The following is a 25,444-nucleotide window of genomic DNA, read 5'->3' as shown; positions in this document are numbered from 1 at the left end:
TGTGTGTGTGTGTGTGTGTGTGTGTGTGTGTGTGTGTGTGTGTGTGTATATTAAAAGAAAAAAATCATGTTAAAAAAAGTTATGGAGAGAGACAAGCCAGCAAGATAAAATAGGAGGGAACCCTCAGGGCAAGACATACACTGGACCACCACCTGGAGTACTCCCTGCAATCCACCAACAGATAACTCAGAACTATCAGAAACAAGACAGCGGAAACAAGAAGACCACAGAAAGTAGCAACACAGACTACAGTTTCACATCAGGCTGCTGCCGAGTCCACACCTGAACGAGACCACCTCACCTTTTTTTTTTTTTTGTAGTCTGATGCTAGACCGTCTTTTTAGTCTCAAAACCTGCACACGTTAAAGTGGCAATTTTAGCAGCAGCACCTCACAAAGACACTGTGTAATCTAATGGTACTAAGCACCTGCCGCCCCACAGATGTCTCTGTCTGTCAAGCAGGCTGGACTTGGCTGCAGACTCTTGATTAAGGTGTTAAATGTGTGTGTGACCTACAGTGAAGTGAGCTGCCGTGCTCAAGCTTCATCATTTGACTGAACTTCTGTGTTGCTGTGCTTTCTCTCTCCTCAGATACACAAAGATGAAAACGGCCACTAACATCTACATTTTTAACCTGGCTCTTGCTGACTCTTTGTTCCTGGCTACTTTACCTTTCCAGGTATGACTTACACATATTACACAAGTATTTAAAAGTATCGCCCTTAACTTTTTACACTGTTTCCTGAACTATTATTTTTGCCTAATCTTAAAATGGCATTAAAGTTAACGTCTGTAATTTTCAACCTGGACCCATTTTTTACATTTTTGTGTCTAAATCGCTTGATCCTGTTTATTATTGTGTGTCTTGCTCAAAGAGAAGTCTCTTTCTCAAATCTCAAGAGGGGGTTAGCCCTCAGCCATAACATAGAATATATTTTAGATGATGCTGAGCTACACTTTCTGTACTCCAAGACAACAAAGTCTTTCGTGCACATTCTCTCATGCAAGATTTCCGAATGCAACTTTTCCTCCAGTGAGATTAGGTTAGCGTACTGTACTCCATAATTTTTACATAGTAACATACACACAAATTGTTCTATGATTTATATGAAAACATCATCATCATTTGAGGGATTCATTGCTTTGTACCTTGTCAAGCAGTGTCACTGGTCAGAATGTTGTTTGGTAAATCTGAAATTAACCAGTCAATATGTGGTTGAAGTGTAGACTTTCAGCTTTAATTTAATGGATATAACAAAAAAAAAATCACAATAACCGTTTAGGAATTACAGCCATTTTTACACAGCCCCCCACATTTCCAGAGGCTTGAAAGTAATTACAGAATTATCTGACAAACGGCTTCATAGACAGGTGTGGCCTGTTCTGTCACTATTTCATGACAAATGATGCAGATAATAGGTCTGGAGTTGATTCAAAATGTTTAATTTGCATTTGGTAGCTGGTCCTTGGAACTCTCAGCATGCGGACCAAAAAGGTGTCAATGCAAGTGAAGGAGGCCATTATTAGTCTGAAAAATCTTAACAAACCTATCAGTCAGATAGCAGAAACATTAGGATTGGCCAATTAAACAGTTTGGTACATTCTTAAAGAGAAGGAATGCACTGACAAGCTCACCAACACCAAAAGGCCCAGAAGACCATGGAAGACATCTAAAGTGGATGGTTGCAGAATATATAACCTTCATAACTTCTTCCTAAATCAAGAACACTCTGGAGGAGGTAGGCGTGCCATTATCGAAGTCTACAATCGAGAGACGCCTTCATGAATCTAAATACAGAGAGTTTACAACAAGGTGCAAACCACTGGTAACGGTTCAATTAGACTTTGCCAGAAAACATCTGAACAGCCTGACCAGTTTTGGAAAAAGATTCTTTGGACAGATGAAACTAAGATTCACTTTTACCAGAATAATGGGAAAAGAAAAGTGTGGAGAAGGAAAGGAACGGCTCATGATCCAAAGCAAACCACATCATCTGTCTAACATGGTGGAGGCAGTGCTATGGCATAGGCCTGTATGGCTGCCAATGGAACTGGGTCACTGGTGTTTATTGGTGATGTCACAGCTGATAGAAGTAGCAGGATGAGTGTTTAGGGCTAAACTATCTGCTCAGATTCAGCATAATGCTGCAAAACTGATTGGACGGCGCTTCACAGTGCAGATGGATTATGACCCAAAACATACTGTGAAAACAACCCAAGAGCTTCTCAAGGCAAAGGAATGGAATATTCTTCAATGGCCAAGTCAGTCACCTGATCTGAACCCAAGTGAGCATGCTTTTCACTTACTTAAGATAAAACTGAAGGCAGAAAGACCCACAAACAGGCAGCAGCTGAAGAAGGCTGCAGTAAAAGGTCTGGCAAAGCATCTCAAGGGAGGAAACTCAGCGTCTGGTGATGTCTATGGGTGCCAGACTTCAGGCAATCATTGACTACAAAGGATTGTCCTCAAAGTATTAAAAATAATGATTATATGATTACACAATTATTTTAGTTTGCCCAATTACTTTTGAGCCTTTCGAGCCTCTGAAAATGTGGGGGCTGTGTAAAAATGGCTGTAATTCCTAAATGGTTATTGTGATATTGTATATCCATTGAATTAAAGCTGAAAGTCACGTATTGACTGTTTAATTTCAAATCCGTTGGAGTCATGTAAAGAGGCAAAATTAGAATAATTGTGTCACAGTCCAAATACTTATGGCCCTGACTGTATATCGAAAACTGCTAACTGTCCAAAGTCATATTACAGAGGAGTTGTTCTAGCTTCAAGCTTTATTCATATGTTCGTTCTTTGATATCCGGATATTTCCAGGGAACCGATGTGTTCCTGGGCTTCTGGCCATTCGGGAACGCTCTGTGTAAGGCGGTGGTGTCTATCGACTACTATAACATGTTCACCAGCACCTTCACCCTGACAGTGATGAGTATGGATAGGTACGTGGCAGTCTGCCACCCTGTCAAAGCGCTGGACATGAGGACTCCTCACAAGGCCAAGGTAAAACCGTTTTCATTTCAAAGTGCGATATCCACCCTTATTGTCCCTGAAATGACTGCTGATAGCCGGTCAGATTTCAGTCACATCATCATACCAATCCTTTAACCTGACTCTGTGTGTGCTGTTGTCATGATGGGAAACTGAAAAAAAGATAAACAGATACAGGGCCTGTCAGTTTTTTTATATTGCATGTGTACTAGTCACCAGTAAGCAGGTTTTCAATATAGCATTGTCTCGTGCATTTACTGCACATGAAACAATTCATTTTTTTGCAGTAATTATGGTAAATAAAAACTAAATCTGGAGTTACATGACCCACAAGTTTGTGGTCTATTTATACTTCTATATATTGCCATGAACTGTATTCTGTGTGGATATCTATGTACATATGAGGATATGAAAAAAAGAAAGTGTATGCTATTTCATTTTGGGTCCAATGGTATCATGTGATGGACCCTGCTATTCTGATTCCACGGTTTGGCCACTAAAAAGATTGGTTTTAAAGCCTGGCCCTTTTTTGGGAGCTTGTGCAGAACACAAGCTTGAAAATTAGGTGTTGAGTTAAACAGAAGTTAGCTTACCAGACCACTGTAGTCTGCTCCTCATCTCTACTTACTATACATCATAGCTACAACAGTCAGAGGCCTGTGTGAATTGTGGAAAATGAAGGCCAGGTTGTTCTTGTTCATCACGAGTCTGACAGTGTAATAGGTGTACAATGCTAAATTGGTAAAGGGCTCCATCCTTACTCCTGGTGTAAAATTTTGTGGAATCAAACTCAAAAATAGAAGCATTCCATTGAGGGTTACCAGTTAGAGGGTACTGGTATTGTGTATGCTGGCTAACTCTCCTGGCTTACTTGAATATCCGAGTGTAACAGAGAAATTGTTAGAATAATTAAAGTTATAACTGAGCTTTTCCTGCTATGATACTGTTGTGATTGTTCACTGATGTGCATTTGAACAGTGTTTTTAATTGCTCAGTAAAGTGAGAAAGAAAAAAAATACTACCTCTAAAATGTTAAGCTCAAGTGAACATAACACCATCATGTTATCTTGTCCCAAGGTGGTGAATATCTGTGTGTGGGTGTTGGCTTCAGCCTTTGGCGTACCGGCCATGGTCCTGGGAAATGTTGAGGAGGAACAAGAGCATAACAGTAAGTAATTTATAGTTATAAACACAAATACACACACACACACATGCACCTTCACCGCATGTGCATTTGAAACAAACAGCCATATATCACCTTACAAACTGTACCTTACATGTATTTGTTCTGCGATTGTGTTCATTTTAATGTATAATTAATATGCAAAAAAAAAACCAGTGCAACACAGTTTCTGCATATATATCCAAGTTGTATTTCAAGAGATTGTTTCGGAAGGTGTGATGTTAGTGAACCCATTTACAAGTGTTGTCCCAGTCTTTATAGCTTTTATCGCACAGTATCTGGCTAATAGGCTCAACACACATTGTCGCGCGATGCCTCTTTCCTATCAAATAAAGTGCAGAGATTTCAAACCGTGTCCCTGCCATGTGACAAATGATACTCCACATGGTGCTTCCTGTTATGAACTTTCACACAGCAGGTGCACATTTATTTCTACCAAACTAAAAAGAGATTTCCAACTCTTGATCTCTTTCATTGAAACATTCAGCAGAGGTGACGTTGACAGGCCAATGAGATAACAGCATGAGCCATTAGCTGTTGTGTTTTGATTATTAAAAGCTTGATGACATTGGGTGGGTTGGATTGGAGATTAAATGTAGTGAAGGTAGAAAACCTTGCCTTCTTACACCACTGTAAGGAATACATCACAATTTATATTCTCCTAATGGCGTAGGGCATAAGAGGTAGTAGTGGTTTTGTACAATCACAATAATCATCAGAAAGTGCTCCTTCACCATATTTAAAGCTCTCATTAATGATTATCGCACATCAGCAAAATTAATGTTATGTCATTTTATGCTTATGCACTGACAGACATCATATAACAGCCAGCAGATAGTCTCTGTCTAATAAATGTTGAAATTGATGAGAAAATTGATTCGTGGATTTACAATGAGGCCAAGTGTCCCTCGCAATTACGACAGTTATTGCTTCCATACTATTCAACTCACTGTCCTCTCCATGTACCAGGTGCCAAATATTCTGCAAGCATTGAGGCTACTTCTATAAATGTCTTGCCATGTCTGAATAAAGGCACAATGAACATTTGTATAATGGACACTGATACATGTTTCATGCATTAAAACTGCCTTTGAACTAACGAAAAGCTGCTGCAACTTTCTGCTGCATTCTTACCAAATACCTACGTTTATATAAGTTTGTAACTGTTGCAAAGTTTGACTCTCACCAGAAAAGAATGTTGTCTTTGCATGTTTCTGCAAATCTGTTGAATGTTTTTGCATTCGGTCAGAGCCAGTTATGTAGTATTACGAGTGAAGTGCAGAACAAGTGACTATATTGAGCGAGCGTTATTGAAAGTTATGTGGTATTCTAACGAGTATACCACGCAAGAAAGTCCACTAATGGCTGGTGGGAGGAGTCAAACAAACAGGACTTTCACAGGAGACTGCTGTCCCTGCAACGTAATAATCTTTGGTTGTTATTTTTTTACACTTGTTACATTGTTATGGTTGTTACTTACGGTTGATGCATTATTATTTGAACACAAAACAAGTAGATTTGTTGCCTTAATCGTTTCACAACCATGTGACATTGTGTGTTTCTGCAAGCATAATAAGAGGCTCATGATATGAGACATATTTATGAAATGTATATTTACTGTACAATGCCAAAAAAACATGTTTTGGTTAGGTTGTGTATCTCAGTCTCTTTGATACCCGATAACACCTGATGGATAACTGTAGCTTCATTCTCAGTTTGAAATAGACTCATTTCATTTCTCCTCTTATAGCTGCTTATCAGTTTCTGCTGAGAGGATCCAGCTGGGTTCTTCTTCTATTCACATGATAAGCTCTGTGTGTGCGTGTGTGTGTGTGTGTGTGTGTGTGTGTGTGTGCTTTGTGCTTCAAAGCAGGGCACTTGCCTTATAGGGTTGTGTCAGAGTGATGATGAACATTTGTGTGCTTGTGTGTGATCTGATCGTGCTGGCAGCCGGGGATGTCATGACACACTAGCTGTTGGAGTTTACAGCTCACAGATGGCAGCTCTTCTCCTAAAAAGGCCAAACAATTCAAATGATTCTGCTCAGTTTATATGGTAACAGGTGCACAAAGAATTTCAAATGACCTTAAAGGGGCAGTAGGGTGTATAAAAAGCCAAAGTAGAAAGTGAACAAATATGCGGTCAGGGCTGTTAATTGATAGGCCTGCTAGTAGCTCGAAGTCTCTTCAGCAGCTGCTGAGATTTATGGCTCGTTAAACTACATTTCTGGCCTCTATTGTTTTGGAACAGTAGAAATCCTGCCCACTGCAGTTTTAACACACTGTCTGTTGAGCTGAATTACTCATTTGTGTTATGACAGAGGGCCCTAACTGTTTATAACATTTTAGTTAAAGTTAGAAAGGGGAGGATGACTTTAATGTTCTAATTTATATTACAATTGTTGAAATTCTTAAGAAATCATAAAGCATTATATTATATATATCAGTGGCGGGCCGTCAGGGCCTGCAAGGCCTTCTCTGCTGGCCTAAACAGAATCACAAAGCTATATATATTAAAAAAAATAAAAAAATAAAAAAATAAAAAATCTATTTTATAATTTAATAATTTTTCTTAAATACATTACATGTATTATAATTTATAAAAATATTTTTCCCATTATCTTATTTTCTCATTGCACAGCTACTGTCTTCCTCAGTTGCTCTGCTTGCAGTGCAGCTTGTTTTAAGTAGAGCTTTTATCCAATCAGATTTCACCTCTGTGTCTCTAGGTAAGAAGAGAGGCCCGAGGCCTGCAGAGTCTCAAATGCATCCAGTGCAGATTAAAGTGAATGGGGACGATATTGTTGATTGTCATAGTGTTCAACCAATCAGATCTTTAGTTTGACATGTTGGGCGTATTCTTTGACTATCAGAGCCTGCGCGCCGGCCTATAATGACGTCAGCATTACATGCCGCTCAGTGTCCGTGTGTAGCTTTCCCGCGAGGTACAGAGTGTGCTGTGATTGGTCAGTGGGCGAGCACGTGACTATCGTGAAACGAAACTTAACAGCCAGCAGAGGCTGATGGGTAGTGAATCACATGATGCAGCTCAGCCAATCAAAATGCATTCTGACTGAGTGAGATGCACCATGATAGAGGAACCTGAGCCGAGGAAAGACATTGCAGAGCAGTACGATCAACGCTCAAATTGTGAAAGTAAAATCCTATGTTAATCTCTTTGGGTTGCAGCTTGTCATTAAGGAATGACTGTGGATCCCACAGCCAGACCAGCTGAGAACATTATATTTTCCTGAATTTAGGCTTTTGCATTTTCTAAATGCAATCATTATTCAGACGACTCGTACTGAACGGTTTAATACGAAGATGTACATAGTTACAGCCTTAAAAATGAATAACAGCTGCTCCGCCACAATGTGGTTATAAGGTGGTATTTCAGCTGCAGGACAGCAGTGAAGGTCCAGGTATTAAATGCACGGCCCGCCACTGATATATATACAAGTGTAGTTTATTTTTTGGTTTTATTGGCCAAAAGATAGCGTTTTACATCTTGAAGGTCAAATACATCTAGAAGTCGAGTATAGTTTGAATTTATTTAGAAGCTGTCATTAGAAACTATTTAAAAAAGGGCAGGAGTTTAAAAATAAATACGGGGCAGGTGATCTTATGAACCATCTGTCAATCAAACTATTACCGAAGCGAATCAGAAGAAGAGCAATAAAAAAGCCTTTAGTGCAGTTCTTTGCTATTCTTTCAATAAAGAAATACTTTCCAGTTGTGTTATAACTTGCAGCATCTACGCTAACCTCTTCAGGAGTCGTCACTGTTATTTGAAACGAACATTCGTCTCTCTGTCTCTTCTCTCTTCTCACACCTAGCTGCCACTAGCTCCTCCCTGGACACCGATTGGTCAGTGCTTTGGCTGACTGGACACAAACACATTACCTGAAGCCTGACAAGATAGACTTTTGTGTGAGAAGTGATTCCGTTATTTTCATGTGAACTCCTGACATTGTCATAATCTCGCTGCAGTGCAGGGTAAACAAACCTATATTTCATAAGTGGTCACTAATGCTTTTATTTCCACCAGGCTCAATTAAAGCAACTGAAAACACACTGTGAAAGGGTTAAAGTTCTTAGGTGAAAACACAGACAACTCCCAGACCGAACACTGCAGTGGTAGCCTCACATTGTTCACAAGGTAGCCACACCCTGAACTGACTATTTTACTCTAAATGGGACCGTAATTTACTAAACCATTTTAGCTTAAAGCTGTCTCCTAATACTAATTTATACTTTCTGTGTCATGCTAATCTGTTTTTTGAGAATTATTACACATAGAAAATAAATGCTGACTGATTAGAAGATGAAATGGTTTGGCACAAAGAGGGGAAAAACAACAATAATGCTATTAATATTTATATTATTCCTAAACATAAAGAAAATCACTAACTTAAACAGACAGTGATTTTCCACATGCCCACACATGGCACGGTATAATCAAGGCTATTTTGCAGTTAAACCGAGTAATATGCTGCAGCTAGCAGGGGAATAAGAGGCCCAGTGGTTAGATATTGATCCAGTCTCAGCCCGCAGCTACAGCCTAATTCTATAATCATTTTTATTAGTCTACTCGACAGCTGAGCTATTTCTCTGCTCTCCGGTTTGCTTTATGCATCTCCTGTTTTATCTCATTCATCTCTTATTTGTTCCTTTGTATTTTATTCTCTTTACCTTATTTGAATTTACATCTTAACATAATCAAATTCATCTCATGCTGATCTCTGTGATCTTATGACTGCCATTATCATCTCAATTCCATTCTCATCTTAATCATTTCTCCCTCATTTAATTCTCAGCTCATCCATTTCAGTTGTATCCGCTTCGTTACAATCTCATCAAGTCAATTTCATTTTAATTGCATTCATCTTTGGCATTTCTTTCTCATTTCATTCTCATCTTATTCCATCCCCTTCATTTCATTTTTATTCTATTCTCAACTCATCATGTCGTTCTCATATCAGTCTCTCTAGTGTCTCTTCTGTCACTACTTTCCTTTTATTCTCATTCTCATATCTATCATTTCATTTGAATCCATGTGTCATCACATTATTCAGATTCATATCTCATTCTCCTCCCTTGTTGTATTATCTTTCATTCTCTCTGTTATCCTCTTCTTTTTGCCACAACTCTCCTCTTGCATACTCTCTCCATTCTTCTTATCCATGTGTTGCTCCTCTATCATCTAATTTATTTTTTCTTCCCATCTTTCCTCTGCTCTGCTTCTTATGTATATAACAAAGTGTTGGTCTTGTCCTGTAGCTGTTTGTTTATCATCATTGTGACTACTAGCTGTACAAAAAAAATCCACTTCTATTCCTCTTTTCATCTCTTCCTGTCGCCATTTAAACAAACAGAGCAGCTTCATAACCTGACAGCTGCAGAGAGAGTCACGGCATGCCGCTCTCAGTAATTGGGGTCAAAAGCCTTGCCCAAGGACATGGTGGCAGGAAGGAGGCTATAATCAGCAGCCACCCTGCTGTCACTAATAGATGCTCTTACTAATCCATCCAAAAGACTTGTAGGGAATGTGTCAAAGTGTGTTTCCTGGCAGCACAGAAATGTGTGCTGCAGTTTTGAGGCACACATAATTTACACTGTTTGAGTAGCTACATAGCGCTTGGTTTGAAAAGTATTGGTTCTGCTTCAGCACACAGTGGGTTTGGTTTTGTTTACATTTTGAACTTGTAATCTCTTTTTTTCCAGCCCAGCAACCAGGAAAAAGATTGGAATTGTACGCTTCTGCAAACGACAGATAGGTGTGATGCCGACGTGTTTGCATTCAGTCAGAGCTAGTAACGTAGTACAACTAGCGACGCACAGAGCAAGTGACGTTGTGACAGACCTAAACTTATAGCGCCACCATCTGGAGAAATTGCAGCCCTCCCTTGGGTCCTGAGCAATATACCTGCCAAGTGTGCAGTTGATCAGATAAATTGCTCTTGAGACATGAGAAGGCTATACAGATCGACTGATATTCCTTGCTTTGAATTAGATGTCACATGGAGCATAGCATGCAGCTTGTATTAGCTGATTGGCATCAGATGTTTCCTTCATAGGCACAATCACAGGTTCATTGATGAGCTGTTTAACTATCAGATATCCAGTAACATCCAGTCATATTCATAAAAGTGTGCACTGTGGTAATTTCCAACACTATTACTCTGCACCCTAAACTCCTGCTCAGTTTATTAAATGCATGCAGCTATCTGAAGGCAGCAAGACACATGTGTTATTAAATCTGCCTTATCAACACCTTTGAATGGAGATAAGCCACACCAGAACGCAGTGTCATTACACACAGATGCCCACTGTGTTCACCTTGATTACATCACATGCGTGCCTGTGTTGCTGCTCGAATTATTCCAGAGCTCCCTCGAACATATAGCTTTAAATGGTCAATTGATAGATCCAAAGTCCCGCGCCCCGTACTGTTTTAGGTCAGACAAGCGTGACAAAAAGAGACATGGCAACGCCGGCTATATGGTTTCGTTAAGCCCGGTGCCGCAGTGTTTATTTGATTTTGGGCATCAGACAATATACCTTCAAGAAGCCCACAGCATGGACGTGGACCCATCGGGGTGTTTGACTTCCTGTATATCTAAAGAAATATTATCATTATCATCTTTGAAAGGAATTGAACCTTGCTGACGTTGGTGATCTGCCATTAGGCCAACTCTTCTTGATGTAGCATTAGCTATTCTTTAGTTAGCCAGCATTTTTGCTACCATAAGCTAACTTAAGATGTGACTATATACAATGTAAAGATTGACACCAATGTAATGTGACTCTATTGGTAAAGTTAACTCTTATCATCAGACAATTTGTTTTCAGTTTTGTGAGTGGAATAAACACGTCCTCCACATAGTCAGGGTATTGAGTGCCGCTTTTAATATTCCCTCAGCCACACATTTTAACCATCTTTAAAACGTTGTTTTCTTTTCAATAGAGACTAGCGAAGCACATAATGTATAATGTTCTGTTAGCACCAAGGTTGCTCAACAAAAAGAGAAATAATAATGGACCCCTGTGGAACCCCACATATTAGTCTGGCTTTGTTGGAATAACAACCCTTAACACAAACAAACTGTCTTCTTTTGGAGACATCATTTTTTAACCATTTGTATGTAATATTATTGTAACCATATTTATCAGACTCAGCTTTATTGGCCATGTACAGTATACAAGGAATTTGACTCCGGTTTTCGCGTTGGAGTCAAATTCCTTTTTCATTTCTGCAACTTTTCCAATAAAATATCATTGTTTACTGTATCAAAGGCGTTTGAAAGGTCTACGAAAATACTGCAAGTAAATTCATTATTATCAAGTGCAGAGATAACTTTATCAACAAGGTGAAGTGATGGAAGAGAACTGTAACTGAGAAATACCATTTGGAATCTGTGCGTGTGTGTGTGTCTGTGTCTGTTATGTGCCCCCTCTGTTGCTTACACAACCTGATAAAACTTTTTATGACAAGTGCTGTATTGCCCAAGGACACACGCATGCACACACACACACGAACTCAGAATACACAAATTGAGAAGGCAGACATGCCCATGGATACACACATGTATAGAGGACACACGCATGGAAAACACCTACACACACACATGCCAACTTGTGGAAGTGTCTGAATCGCACTGACACGCACACACACGTCATGCAACATCTTTTTTAACCCCATATGTTTTGCCTGAAGCTACGGTGTGATGACCTGTAGACATGCAAATGTCATACACAGGACAAAACATGCTAATAGTTCCCAGACACGCATTAACAGATTATGAAGGCTATCAACACAGCTTTTATTTTCAAATTGTCTCGTTAATTCTGGTTTGGTGTTACCGTCTGGGCTCTGCTTTTAGGAATTGTCAAACCTGATAGTGGACTAGAAATCGCACAAAATTCCAGGCAGGCTGCATAAACCTCTACATGTTTAATCATAGAAAATGAAAGTTTTCATCTGGATCAGTGTCAAAGTACATGTAGTGACAGACAATCAAAACTCTTCTTCCTCTCACAAACACGAGAACTGTGAAATGAACACAGAGCTAACAGTCATAGAGAGCTGATGTTGTGGAGCAAATTCCAGTCCAGGTGACATAAACATGTCTTCAATGTATCTTTATGAAAGCTGTGGTTAACTATCAAAAAGTGGTTGTACTGAACATCCTTGAGTCGAGACAGTAAGCAACAGGGAAGTGTCTGTAAAGACCCATCTAGAGCTGCAAGGTCTGCATGCAAGAGCAGGTCAACAAGAGCAAACATGGCTCATGTATAAGCCCAGTTTAGCAACTGTCGGAGCCATTTGTCAACCAGGAGCTTAAGAAGCTGACACAGCTGGAAGCCACAGAGATACACTTCATATGTGATAGGTTCACGTATAAACAACTGGCTTCAGGCTTATTTTGTACATGCCTGAGACTCATGAACACAGCTTATACAAATGCACTTTCTATATATGTCTGTCCTTGGCCTTTTTTTTTTATTTGGCACTGGAAAAACTTATTTTATCTCTTGTCTGAAAACAACTTCAGTTACCATTGCTCTAGGCCTAAATAATGGCAACATAGGATGTCCTTTTCTCTTAAAAGCAGGGGGAGGAGAGGGGCAAGAGAAGAAAATAAGAACAGTTCACTTCAAATACCTGTCTGAGAACAGAGCCACAGTGCTATGTAGCCCAGGACATACTTGACAGTAGTTGGATTGTGCAGCTTCGACTTATGAGCAATGGAAAATTGGTATCCCATCACAATTGCCCATCGTATATTACCAGAGCCCAAATTGATGCCAGAAATACTGGCTTCATGGCAATACTTGTTAGAATCAAATGACTTACATTGACATGACATTTTGTACAGACATTCATGGTCCCCAGAGGATGAATACTAATGACTTATAGCCAATCCTTAAAGGAGTCGCTTTTGGAAGCATTTTAGACGTCCCCACATGCAACATGAACAATTACGCACCTATTTTAATCAATTTGTCAATCCATAGTAACCCCGGTGTTTTAATGCTTCAAGTCTATTTTAATCGCGTTTAGTGAGGCGTTATCTGCACAGATCTATTTGAATCACACAAATTTGCCAAGTAAGTTACTCCCACTGGTTGGCTGGGATTTCAAGTTTCATTGAGTTGGAAACTGTCTGTAAAATCCTTTCTCCTACAGAATGATGCTTTCACACAGCTGAGCTACATTCTCAATTACGTTTCAAGCAGTGTTCATTTTGCATCTATTTTAGATTCAGTCTAAGTCTTCGTCTTTTGACAAGAATGCTTCCTAGTTTTAGTCCAGTTTTAGTCAGCAAAACATTTTGGTCAACTTTTAGTCATTACTCTTAGTCAACATGGTTTATCTCTTAATTTGGTCAAGTATTTCTTTAGTCCTGTCCCTTTTTAAAAGTCCCTTGTAAAGTGTTTTATGCTCATGATGTAGCTGTTTAGAAGCTGAATCTGTAGTTATTCAGGTCTACATGTTGTGGTGTGTATCAGTATACTGACAAGCTGTCAGCCTGTCTCTGAGAAGAATGAGAATGAAGTTAGAGAGAATAAATCAAAATGTCAACAAGGTTTGCTCTCAGAAATGTCAGCAAAGTCTGAAGAATGGAGGGAAAGAGACAAAGAGTAAGTAGTTTCCTGAAGATCAAGACGGATGAGAAGGGGAAGATGAAATGAAGGTAGAAATAAGAAGAGGATCTGGTCACGTTAGCATCCCCTTGTAGAAACAACACCAGAAAACAAAACTGTTGAATGGATTAAAAATGGAGCGGCAACTTTGCTTTTCTTTTATACTACTTATAACATGTCGGCATGCCCTCTGACCCTCTATGAGGAAGAAGTATTTCCCCACAGGGATGAATACCATTATTATATTTGCTGGTGCTGCTTTCCTTTAGGTTTAAGATCAGATAGCGATTTACAGCCATTTTTATAAAACACATAAACTTCACTGCCTTGCAAGTTATTACTGTTCCTGTCCTTTCACACAGCCTTTTACTGTGCTTTTGATCAATGGCTGGAACGTGGCAGTAATGGAGTGGAGGCTACGGCTTCCATTTTTACTGGGAACACCCACACACTATAAAGCATCCACCAATTGGAATAATAGATCAACTTTTTCTTTCAACAGTCCCTATTCCTATTTGTTTGATCTAGCTCCCGCCAGTATTTATGCAGTCTATTCTGCGGTGTGTGTAGGTACGTCCTGTTATCTTACCGGTGCAAACACAGTTCAAGGATTTAACTCAAAACACGATACTACATTTATGTTTCTTTTATAGCCAGAGCCACTACATCATAAGTATAAGAAGTTGCTTGTGTCTTTGGTGGGGGGGAAAATAAGACAAAAATACCATTTAATTTATTGATTAATTAGTTGATTAAAGGTGCTAAATTCAGAGCATTCCAAATTTCGAGCATTAATATCGTCGCAGCAAACAAATATATAAGATATAGTAATGGCATCCTGAGCAGAGAATCACTTTCTGTCTGTGTGTGTTGTAATCCAAGTTTCTCCGTGCTTTGTTTACGTAGCTGGTCCAACAGTGTGTGCACACCCGCTGCTAACGCCATCGCGACCAACAGCATCCTAGCAGACGCATAACAGCCACCCTGTGGTTTTCACTTACAGTATGAACTCTGTTGGCTGTGTCAGCACTATTAACATTGTTTACACATTTACCGCTGTTAGCACGATCAACTGCTAGCACGATCAACTGCTGGCATGATTAATGGCTCGCTGCCGGCTCAGCTGTCGCCATGTTAAGAGCCTTGTGGAGGTAATCCCTCATTAATAGATATGCTCTGAATTTACTTGAAAATATGGAAACCATCACAGCTAATTGTAGATATGGTAAGATTATGGTTTTAAAGCATCGCTTCAAGTGGGACAATGATTTATTGGAAGTTGTGCTCATGAGAGGATTGTACAATTAATTTAAGACACACTTCTTAGTGCAGGATAATTATTATAATCACAGTAACTAGAAGACGCACATAGAGTGGTTGAAGAGTTCTCAACACCCTGCTACACTTAAAAGCCTCATTGCTTATTGTTTTTTGGTAATTGATTTCTTGGCCTTGCAAACAACCTCAGGAAAAAAAAAAAACGTTTCTTTTACCTGCGCTCACTTCAGAGGTGAAACACGAAATGTGTCTAGCGGCGGATATCTCAGAACCAGAACATGTCTAAAATGTAATATATAGTTGTTTGGACCATTTTTTTTTTCTTTGACGAGTGGATTGTCAGAAAATAAGTATGTACGTGAGATGTTTTTTTCTTTGTCTCATTACACGTGGCTCACTAAGGAAGACAGTATTAATTTGCTGTGGAGGCAGTTCAATGCTTTAATGCTTATAAGTTCCAAATGGCAGATTTTCAAGTTTTACAAAATTGTATGCAGCCATGAAAGTTTAATACTTAAATTTGAACAATGTAAAATGTTACCAATGTGAAACATTTTCACATGAAAAAAAATCAATGTAAGATTGTTAAAGTCATGAAATGATAACCCAAGATGACTGGTATTTCAAATCTGTAAACTGCCCTGTATTGTAAGTGAGAATTGATTAAAAGAAAATTCTGTTTATAACCTTGCTAGCAGCATCGCTCTAGGAATGGCATTGTCTGTTTGTCGATGGATTGCCATCAAATTTGTTACATACATTCATGCCCTTCTTGGGATTAACTGTAATCACTTTGGTGAAACCTCAACTATTTATCTAGCACCATCATCTGGTTCAAATTGTCCAAAACTAGTTAGAGTGAGCATATGTGTATTTTTCAAGTTCATCATATCCCAAAGAGCTAATGAGCTAATGAGCTAATCACTGCCCCCCTTGGATCTGCAGGAAATCTGTTCTTATTATCTGGAGGTGAAAAGGCTTACTGTTTATTTTTTAGCTTTCGCACACTGCTGTTCAAGAGTCAACTTTATATTTTCTCTTTAATTTGTGATCCTCTGCTTCCTGCATGATAAGAGGATTACCTTACAGTGTCCAAACCCAACAGCTGAGTTTAATTTGGGTAAACAAGGTGAATTTATTCAGTCTTATCAGGAGGACTGGGATGCTGTTCTGCGTTATGATTTAGGCTGAAAGCACAGATGTGTTTTGTACAGATGTTGTATAATGTATTCTCCCATCATTATTTGAATTGATGATGATGATGATGATGATGATGAGTAAACCGATTAAACTATGTGAAAACTGACTCTCCTATCATAGTTAATTCATCCTGCCACATGTTTGCTTCTACGTATGTACCTATATAATCATAGCCTACTATAGATGCAAATTAGTTTTTATTCTCTGTAATTATGCTTGCCTGTCTTCTATTATTAGTATCACTGCCTAATCTACATTAGTAATTAGCATTTTTAATGAACAATTATTATTCAGACATCATCCACATTGTTCCCTGTAATAAACACAGTAGGCTTTATCCTGGTTTAATTGCAGTGTGTGAAAAAAAGGTTTATTTTTATCAGTCACATTCGAAAACAGATATCAATTTCCTCTGCATCAATACTTTGTCTAGCTTAGCACACAGACAAGAAGTATAGGGACCAGATTTGTTACAGCTGTTTTGATAACTATCAAGCTAGTCACCAGGAGTCACCACAGCTTTATTGGTCAGTGACTGCTCAAGAAATAGCTCCAGTGGAACCGATTATATGATTGATAGTGTTTGATTCACTTTTAAGAGAGCAATACTAGCAGTTTCTCCCTTCTTCCAGTCTTTATGCGACTAAGACTAAAGACATCCTGGACTTACTCTGTTGCTACAAGGCTGTAACCTACATGTTCAGTCTGCAATTACAATTTTTTCCTCACCACATATTTAATATTTTTATTTCATCTCTTTTCTTCTCTTCCTCTTCTCCAATACATCTAGGTGTTGAGTGCATCATGGTTTTACCTGAACCAAGGACTCACTGGGATCCTGTCTTCGGTACCTGTATCTTCCTCTTCTCCTTCCTCATCCCCGTTGCTATCATCAGCATCTGCTACAGCCTGATGGTCAAGCGCCTGCGCAACGTTCGCATCTTGTCTGGCTCCAAGGAAAAAGACCGCAACCTGCGGCGCATCACCAGGATGGTCCTGGTGGTGGTGGCAGCATTTGTCGTCTGTTGGACACCTATCCAGATAATGGTCCTGGCTCAGTCTCTGGGCTTCAACCTGACCAGCTTGTTCACAGTGGTCCTGATGCACTTCTGCATCGCGCTGGGCTACGTCAACAGCAGTTTGAATCCTGTCCTCTATGCCTTCCTGGATGAGAACTTCAAGCGCTGCTTCCGGGAGTTCTGCAAACCCTCGCCATTCCGCCTCGACACCCAACAGTCAGGCAGGATGAGGAGCATTGCTAGGGAGGTGGCGGCTGCTTACAGCTGCAAGGCTGATGGCAGGGGGTCAGGAGGAGGGACGCCTAATCCTGCATGACTAGGCGTGGAGCTCCCCTTGGTGGGGGTAGACCCCAAACAGAGGGAAGAGAACCACGGGACAGGGAACTCCAACACAGAATTGACTCAGATTACAGCTCTCTAGCGGCACGAGCCCCCCCGCCCCCCAACTAGAAGACTGGCTTGGGGCGGGGGGGAGGGCGATGAGGAGGATGGGGTTGAAAGGAAAAGAATTTAGGAACGCATAAGGATGGTAAACATATCGTGCTTATAGTATATGGGTGGAGGGAAATGGAATACGTTGAAAGCTTTGGTGGGATGGGTGTGGACATCTAGGAAGGAGATAGTGCCAGATATGGGAGCAGCTCAGACCATTCTGGATCCTGGATCAAGGAATGACTATGGTCCTAATTCCACTGAGGCATTCAGATATTTTGGAAAGTAAGACTTTCATCCAACTATCTTGGTGGACGTAAACACAAAAGAGGTAACACCATTATTTGACACTTCAGCTCCAAAAAAAAGCCTGAGTCTGGTATCTGTTGCTGCATCTCTAGAAAGATGCCTGACTCTGTACTTGGGTATGAGAAGGCAGAGGTTGGGGAGAGTCATTTGTAGAGACCATATTATAGATGTAATAGAGTGGGTGCATATACCAAAAAAAAAGAAAAAACACAATGCCCTACTTGGTGCTTGTAAAAAGAATATACTCAACATTGGAAGCACAGATCTTGGCTATCTGGCGGTAAGGACCACATACTGAAGAAGCCAAGGAAGACTTAGGCTTTCTGGAACTGTGAAATAGAGAATAAACACTTTCATTACAGTTAATTGTATCTTTATCCGTTGATGTTTCAGAATTACCAACTTCCTGTGCTCCACACTCATCCCAGTACGGGGTATATGTTGGTTTCTCTAAAGATGGGTCTAGATAATGGTAATATGCTGCTGTAAGCCCTTATAAGGACTGGGCAATCAAAGTATGATATTATATTTCAGCCTTTAGACATGAAGTTGGATGTAAAACAACAGCTGGCATAAGAAAAAGAACTATGTGCTGCAAACTGCTCTTGAACAATATTTCTCAAACTGTGTGTATGGAATCTGAATGGGTCACATGAATGTTATTTATCATAGGGGCAACTTTTCTCAATGTGTTCTGAAGCAAATCAAGCCCGAGAAACCCTGTCAAACTAGTTTCTGAGAGTTTTTGTTTTTTTAAAACTTACTATGATCACCAGTGAAAAACTGGTGGTATTGTAATCTGAAAAAACAGCAAAAAGTGAACAACAAAATCAGTTTTTGGGACAAGCCCAGCCTGGGTATTAATCCTTCTTCTTGTTCTTGCTACATAAGATGAATGACAGTGCCTCTCTGTGGTGTGTCCACAAATGAAATGTAAATTAGCCAGTCTAAGGGTAGGTACCCAATTTTGCACCTCGGACTTGCGAATTTTTGCCACAAACATCATCTTTCTTATTCTATCTACATGACCTGGGCAAAAAAACGTATTCATAAAAGCTGTTTCAAATATTTGTTTCAAGCAAATCTGAAATGCAGAAGTTGTCAAATAACAATTATGAGATTAGTTGTAATGAATTAGTTCTTCTTAATTGTAATGACATTTGAAAAACAATCCTCATTTTTTTGAAACACGCTTACAAGATGATATTTACAATTGAACCAAACATCTCTTGTGAAACTTTTCAACACAATTTGTTTAAAAATGAATACAACGAAATAGACATTACTCTAAACCTGATAGCTAACTACCTGAGTCATTCACCACACTGCAGTTGGCCAGTTGAGCCAACATTTCCACAGTTAGTTGAAAAGAAAAAAGAAAACATGAATGTTTGCTGGTAATGATGATAAGTAGGGCTGCCTATCATTTATACTTGATATGTTTGGAGTCTGCTTAATAATTCTATCTCTTATTGAATCCTAATTTTTAAATCTTTGTATTTTGTTTGAGCACAAACAGAAACCAACGTAATGTTGCAATCCTTAAGATTTCATTCCTAACAGCAAATGCTGTTTAATACAACAATCCCAGAAGTTTGAGGGCAGCAGAGCAAACTGTTGCTGTTTCAATAAAGAAGTCAGGCAATAATTGATCTTTTCCGTCTTTCTGTGAACAACCATCATTGGATTGTATGCTGCACACGGCATGATTCTGTGAACATCAAAAGTGAAAGTAGTTGGTTACCTCACTTTGCAACCTATTGCCTACATCTAAAAAAATGTTCAAATATATTACTAAGAAGTTTATAAGCATAAAGAAACCAAAGTTTGCTTTCAGGAAAGAGGAATCTTAGGGATATTTTTTTAGGGAAGGTCTGGTTCTTTTAAATTTGTGTATAGTTGGAACCATATGTTGATATCCAGCCCTTGAGATCTATTACGGGCTCAGTTGGTAACTAGCTAACACTGTTCACTGTTCATCTATTTGACAACAGCCATTTAATCTGACCCACTGTAGAAAGGAAATGTCTGATATAACAATGAGAATATCAGATATTTCTCTAAAAACAGTTATGATACAATCTGAAATACCCTGTTGAAATACTATAAGCATGCTTGCAGCTTGCGTTTTAATTTCCCATGACCCCTACATACAGAGGGAATATAATCAGCTTTGAAAATCAAACACATGGGTGTGCGGATTTTTTTCCAAGGTCTGTAGCTGCTGTCAGGTTTGGGAAATCAGAGGTGAAACTGATGGGGTTCCAAGACATGGTTGGGATTGGGAATGTTGGCGGTGAACTCTGGGTTTGAGATATTTTGAGGTGGGGACAATTACATTGGGTGGGGTTGGGAAAGAGTGCTGTGAGATTTTCATTTTGACTCCCAGTACCACAGTGGCAAAGCAGAATATCGGGGTCACAGTGCTTTGACCCCACTTCAAGGGACAAAGGGGCTCTCTCTCTCTTCTTCGTGTCTTAAAGTGGAAATCAACTCCGAAACAGAAACCACATCAGGTATTCTTATGTTCCTGTACAGTTTGGGAAATAATACTGACAGCATTAGACTAGATGCAGTATTCCAACTGTTGGACATCTTCTGGGACACTTGATACTTGAACTGAAAGAAATAGACAGTTGTGAAAAATATGAACCATTATGATGGAATGATGAATATATTATGATTTATGTCTGTTCTTAACTGGAAATGTGTCTCTCACATAAGTCTAACTGTGGCTTTTTCGTAGTTCTATTTGTAGTAGTTTTTATATGAGCCCTATTGTGATGACCAAAAACTACCTACCTACCTTACATTTTTTTACTAAATGGTTGCAAAATGTTAGGAAAAAGTCTTTACACATTTTCCTGTTAATGTTCATTACAAATATAAAATAATCTCACTGTTTGACTTTAACATAAAGATTAAAAAAAAGTTGAAATGTCGGTTGCATTTTCTGATTCATAGCTTAATCTTAACATTTATAAATCAGTTTTGGTTATCGGTCCATAAATAAAATCAGCTACTCATAAACATTGAATGGTTTCACTCCAGAAACTGGTTCTACTTCAATGTCTGAGTCTACTGTATATTTAAGATTATGGCCAATTTTGGTATTCATTTGAATTCTTTGTTTGTTAAAATCAGCGTTTGCTTTGAGGGATTAAACAAATGGAAATTCAATTTCACATTTTTGCAGTTACACACTTTGGATTATACAATGTTTGGCTGCAGCTCTAGTGAGCCAGATAGCGGTTAAACTGCCATGGGGCTTAAGAATTAACATGTGGATTCTGTTTTAGGGTTGGTGTCCCCTTTCATTTTTTCAATTTGTATCTCTTCATATAATTTGCTAATTTCTGATTGGTTCAGATGTCCTTACTTTTAATTTAAAATGTTTGTTTGTTTGTTTCAAAAAAAATTTACATTTTGATGAATTTCACGATAGAAAGATGACACCATTTGCTGTCATGAACGTTTGTGGATTTGCTGTCGATTGTATTGTTTAAGTTATGTGCAAACCAATTTCTTTCCTGCAGTTACTCTTTGCAGCATAAATAAATCCTAAATAATCTTCTTTTGTTTGAGAGGAACCATTCTATGAACTTACATTGCCTTAAATATCAAGTGAAGTCTGCTAACTGAAGCTCGCTCTCTGTCTGGATAAGATGTGTTCTAGTTTTTACTGGTGCTTTGCTGTTAGTTTATACTAGTCCAGAGCTGTATTCATAAAGCTGCTGAAGCCAGAGAAAAATTCAATTTTGACTTTGTATTTCTTAGAATAGCTGTCTTTCGCCATACATTGAGGATGTAACTACTTTATTACTAATTGCTAAAAGATCAGTGTTAAATCTAGTGTCATTGACCCTTTTGGCATTTTAGGAAAGTGTGTTTTTTTTCTGTTTTTCTTCTTCCTTAAACTTTTTACAATAAAACCGCATGCTGTCACTTTGGTTCTTACCTTTGAGTGTGAAGGTAAAGCACACCTAAACAAATTTATCAGATGTCGTTTGTGCTCAATGCGCCGTTCGTTTCAGTATTCTGTGAAACTCCAGAGGGCGTACGAACAGAAATGTACTATGAAGAAGTAAGAAAACAACGAGCGTAACCGGCAGAACGCCATAGACCAACCTCCTCAATGACAAGAATAAAATTGTAATATAAAAAGACAAAATTGCTTTATTATTATATTACATGTTTTCAGTAGTTTAAACATAATCTCCCTGATACATTGTTTTGTATATGGCCACAAAGACAACTTGTGACATTTGGTTCATGGAGAAAGCTAAAAAGAAGTTTGAGTCAACAGTTTAAGCATTGTTCTAAATCAGTGCTCAAGGTGTATTAAACAACAGGTAACCACTGTTCACAAACAAACAAACATTGAAAAAGCTTATATGACTTAAAAACAGCTCCTTTTTACTTTAAGCTACCCTGCCATAAGCATGGTAATAAAACACAACACGTAACACACTCCAAGGTGTTCGGGTATAGAAAATAATGGACCCGGCTTTGCTTCCACATTGTGCCATTTTCTGATTCACCACACATTATCACATACTAAGTGTCTAATAGTGCCTGCAAATCCATAACTTTTGAAACTCAAAAGTGAAGTGAAGTGGGCCATTAGGTATAAAAAATCAGGAGCTGAATCTTTGTTTAAAGAGTTGTTATTTTCAAAATAGTCTGGCTTTGTGAGGCTCATCTTTGCCAAGTAAAGTTTCATAAATTCTCGTAGCTCTACAGTTTTGCCATACCTCTGGTATCCTTGATGATCAAGTCCATCTGTTCTGTTCTTAAGATAGTTTTATGAATACTGGTCGTCTTTTGTACAACCTAGCAGACTTTGTGTAGTAAAAATGTTCAGAGCATCGAGGACACTTGCTTCGACATGATTCACCTTAATCAAGGCGAAGCTATAACGCAGCTGTTAGGCTCTTTGTGCTTAACTGTTTATGTTTAAACTGAAGGCGTTACAATATTTTGTATTACTGTTTGGTGTTTTTTTGTAGCACAAAACTACATAAAAAGGACTCAAAGAGGGCAAAATCCTTCCGTTTAACAACGCAGAGTGAGCATAGTTATACTGTCTGTTAGCTCTGTACAAACATTCTGTTTTAATATTACACTTGTGTAAAAGTATGAAATTAGTTTAACGTCTGACCTCTTTCACTTGTTATTCTTGGTGTATAAATACAAACTATTTCTTGCTAACCGTAATGGTACGTATTGTTACCTCCGTGCATCTGAACGCAGGGAGATTCCTTTCATTTGTTTACATTTTACAGACCACATGAATGTCAAATGAAAAAACTGTTGAAAATCCAAATCGAGGAAAAAAAAACATACAATGTTGATGTTGTTATTACTATTATTGCTATCAAAAGAGAAAAACAGTGTCGCCTTGTGTTTTTTGCTGTGCGGGAAACTGTCCAGTATGTATCTATGTATTACTTGTGGACTGCATTTTGCTCACTGCCTGAGTTATGAAGTGAAACAGTTCTTAGGGCTCAAAAATGAGAGACATTTTTGCTGTTGTTGCTGTCAAGGCCCCACTCCTTACCTATTTTCAACCACAAATCCGCTGACACAATTTGGCTTTGATCACAAAAGTTGGAAGTCCTCTCTACGGTTCTTATCTCATGTTGGGGTCGGGACTACGTCAGAGCATCAGCTGAATGCTGAAATGTGATATCATTATGTTGATTTAAATATTGGCTAATGCTATCCGGTCACAATTTGCTATTAGTGGGATTTGAGTATCGGTTGTAATTGGTTGGAGTCAGGTGACAGAGCTGTTTATATCACATCACTCTGGCTGTAGCTACATAAACGTAATGTTCCTGTTCTGCAGATGGCAGACTGAACTACCATGCTAGCTGGCTTGTCGTTAAAGCATAGACTTTTTGCTGAAGCTTGAATTTTAAATTGTATATTTTTCTCTGCATATGAAATTAATAAATAAATTATGGCCATGTATGACTCATTGTTATTCTTTAAATTTGTTGACTCATTTGGTACAAATCACAATCAATGCTTTGAATAATGACGTAGTTATATTTTGTATAGTTTCTGTTGTAGATTTTCTTGTTAGAAACACTACACTGATCATTTAAATCCTATATTTTTACAAGCTTTATTTACGTATATAAATTATGTTGAAGAAGAAAAAAGCTTAATTAAGAATTAATAAGAGATCATATGTGTTAAGAGCTTGATTGACCAGATTTTGCCACAAACCCAAACTAGTTTGCTTCCTCACTCTCTAAATAGTTAAGTTAATCAACTTCCTAATGTGCAGGTTCAGTGGAAGATGCTTGTATTAATCCACAGATTCACTAAATATTCACATTGCCTGACAATATACATTCTGGAGATAGAATGAAAAGAGATGATACATTCCATATATTATCTAATGCATGCATTTCCTTTTTTTATTTTCTGGAGGGCACCACCTGCTAATAAAGAATGTTCAGAAATATTTTCTGCCATTGGCTGAAACAGTTTCTGTTACTCAGAAGGAGGATGGTACCATTATGGCATATAACCAACTCTGGACAGGGGGATTTGACCTACCATATATCTAAATAAATGAAGCCAGCCCAGCTAACAGCCAAATGTGTTGGCATTGTACATTTCTGCAAACCACGGATACGTTGAATTTGGAGGTTTTGTTATTCTTTTATGTGGTATTTTTGCATTTGGGAAGAGCAGGTGACGTGTTACAGTTAGCAACACGCAGAGAAAATGATGTTGAGCTGCCGTTATGGAAAGTTATAATGTAAATATAAAGAGCAGAAAAGTCCACTAAGGGAGGATAGAAGTGGTGGAGGATGGATGAAACAGATACAGGACTTTCACCAAGGAGACCACTGTGAAGAAAAAGTAAACGCTGACTTTACACTTGTTATGCAACGTTGTGAAGCTTGTTACGTAATGTTATGTAAGAAAGTCCTCTGTGATCAGTTGTTATTTATTTACGTTTGGTGTGCATTGCATCCCGTGGTTTGAAGAAACATACAACGCCAACTTTTTTTGAGCACATCTTGCAGAGCAATACAGCAGGCAATCATGTTAGAATCTTTCATGTAATTTGTGGCATTGACTGCGTGAAAGAGACATTTGTTCCCTGCCTTTAGCCTTTAAGGTATTGCCGCCTCCCAGGCAATATAATTACCTCCATAAAATAGCACCAAGCCTCAGGACAAACTCAGTGATCCGTTCTCTTTTTGTCATCCCGTGATCCAGGAGCTACATAGCGGATGTGAGTAAATGAATGAATATAAATAATAGACTAGTACATGGCTAACTGACCATGCACACAAGATTACTATTATAAAATAAACAGACCAGGACACATTATTACATTTTGTCAACA

General features: G+C 38.7%; 1 protein-coding gene across 1 annotated transcript in view; it reads left to right on the top strand.

The window, feature by feature from the left end:
* The window catches only part of oprl1 (opiate receptor-like 1), a 66,294-nt gene extending 42,253 nt beyond the window's left edge, over positions 1-24,041 (top strand). Inside the window, exons 3-6 of the mRNA XM_031844560.1 lie at positions 592-679; positions 2,831-3,013; positions 4,079-4,169; positions 17,100-24,041. Coding sequence (XP_031700420.1) covers positions 592-679; positions 2,831-3,013; positions 4,079-4,169; positions 17,100-17,644 — 907 coding nt within the window. The 3' untranslated portion in view covers positions 17,645-24,041. The remainder of the gene's footprint in view (positions 1-591; positions 680-2,830; positions 3,014-4,078; positions 4,170-17,099) is intronic.
* Positions 24,042-25,444: the final 1,403 nt, after the last annotated feature.

This window comes from Anarrhichthys ocellatus, unplaced genomic scaffold (genome assembly GCF_004355925.1).
Source record: "Anarrhichthys ocellatus isolate YVR2014 unplaced genomic scaffold, GSC_Weel_1.0 scaffold5, whole genome shotgun sequence".
Lineage (NCBI taxonomy): Eukaryota > Metazoa > Chordata > Actinopteri > Perciformes > Anarhichadidae > Anarrhichthys > Anarrhichthys ocellatus.
The sequence above is the reverse complement of the archived record's forward strand: the minus strand, read 5'-3'. Positions and strand labels throughout refer to the sequence as shown.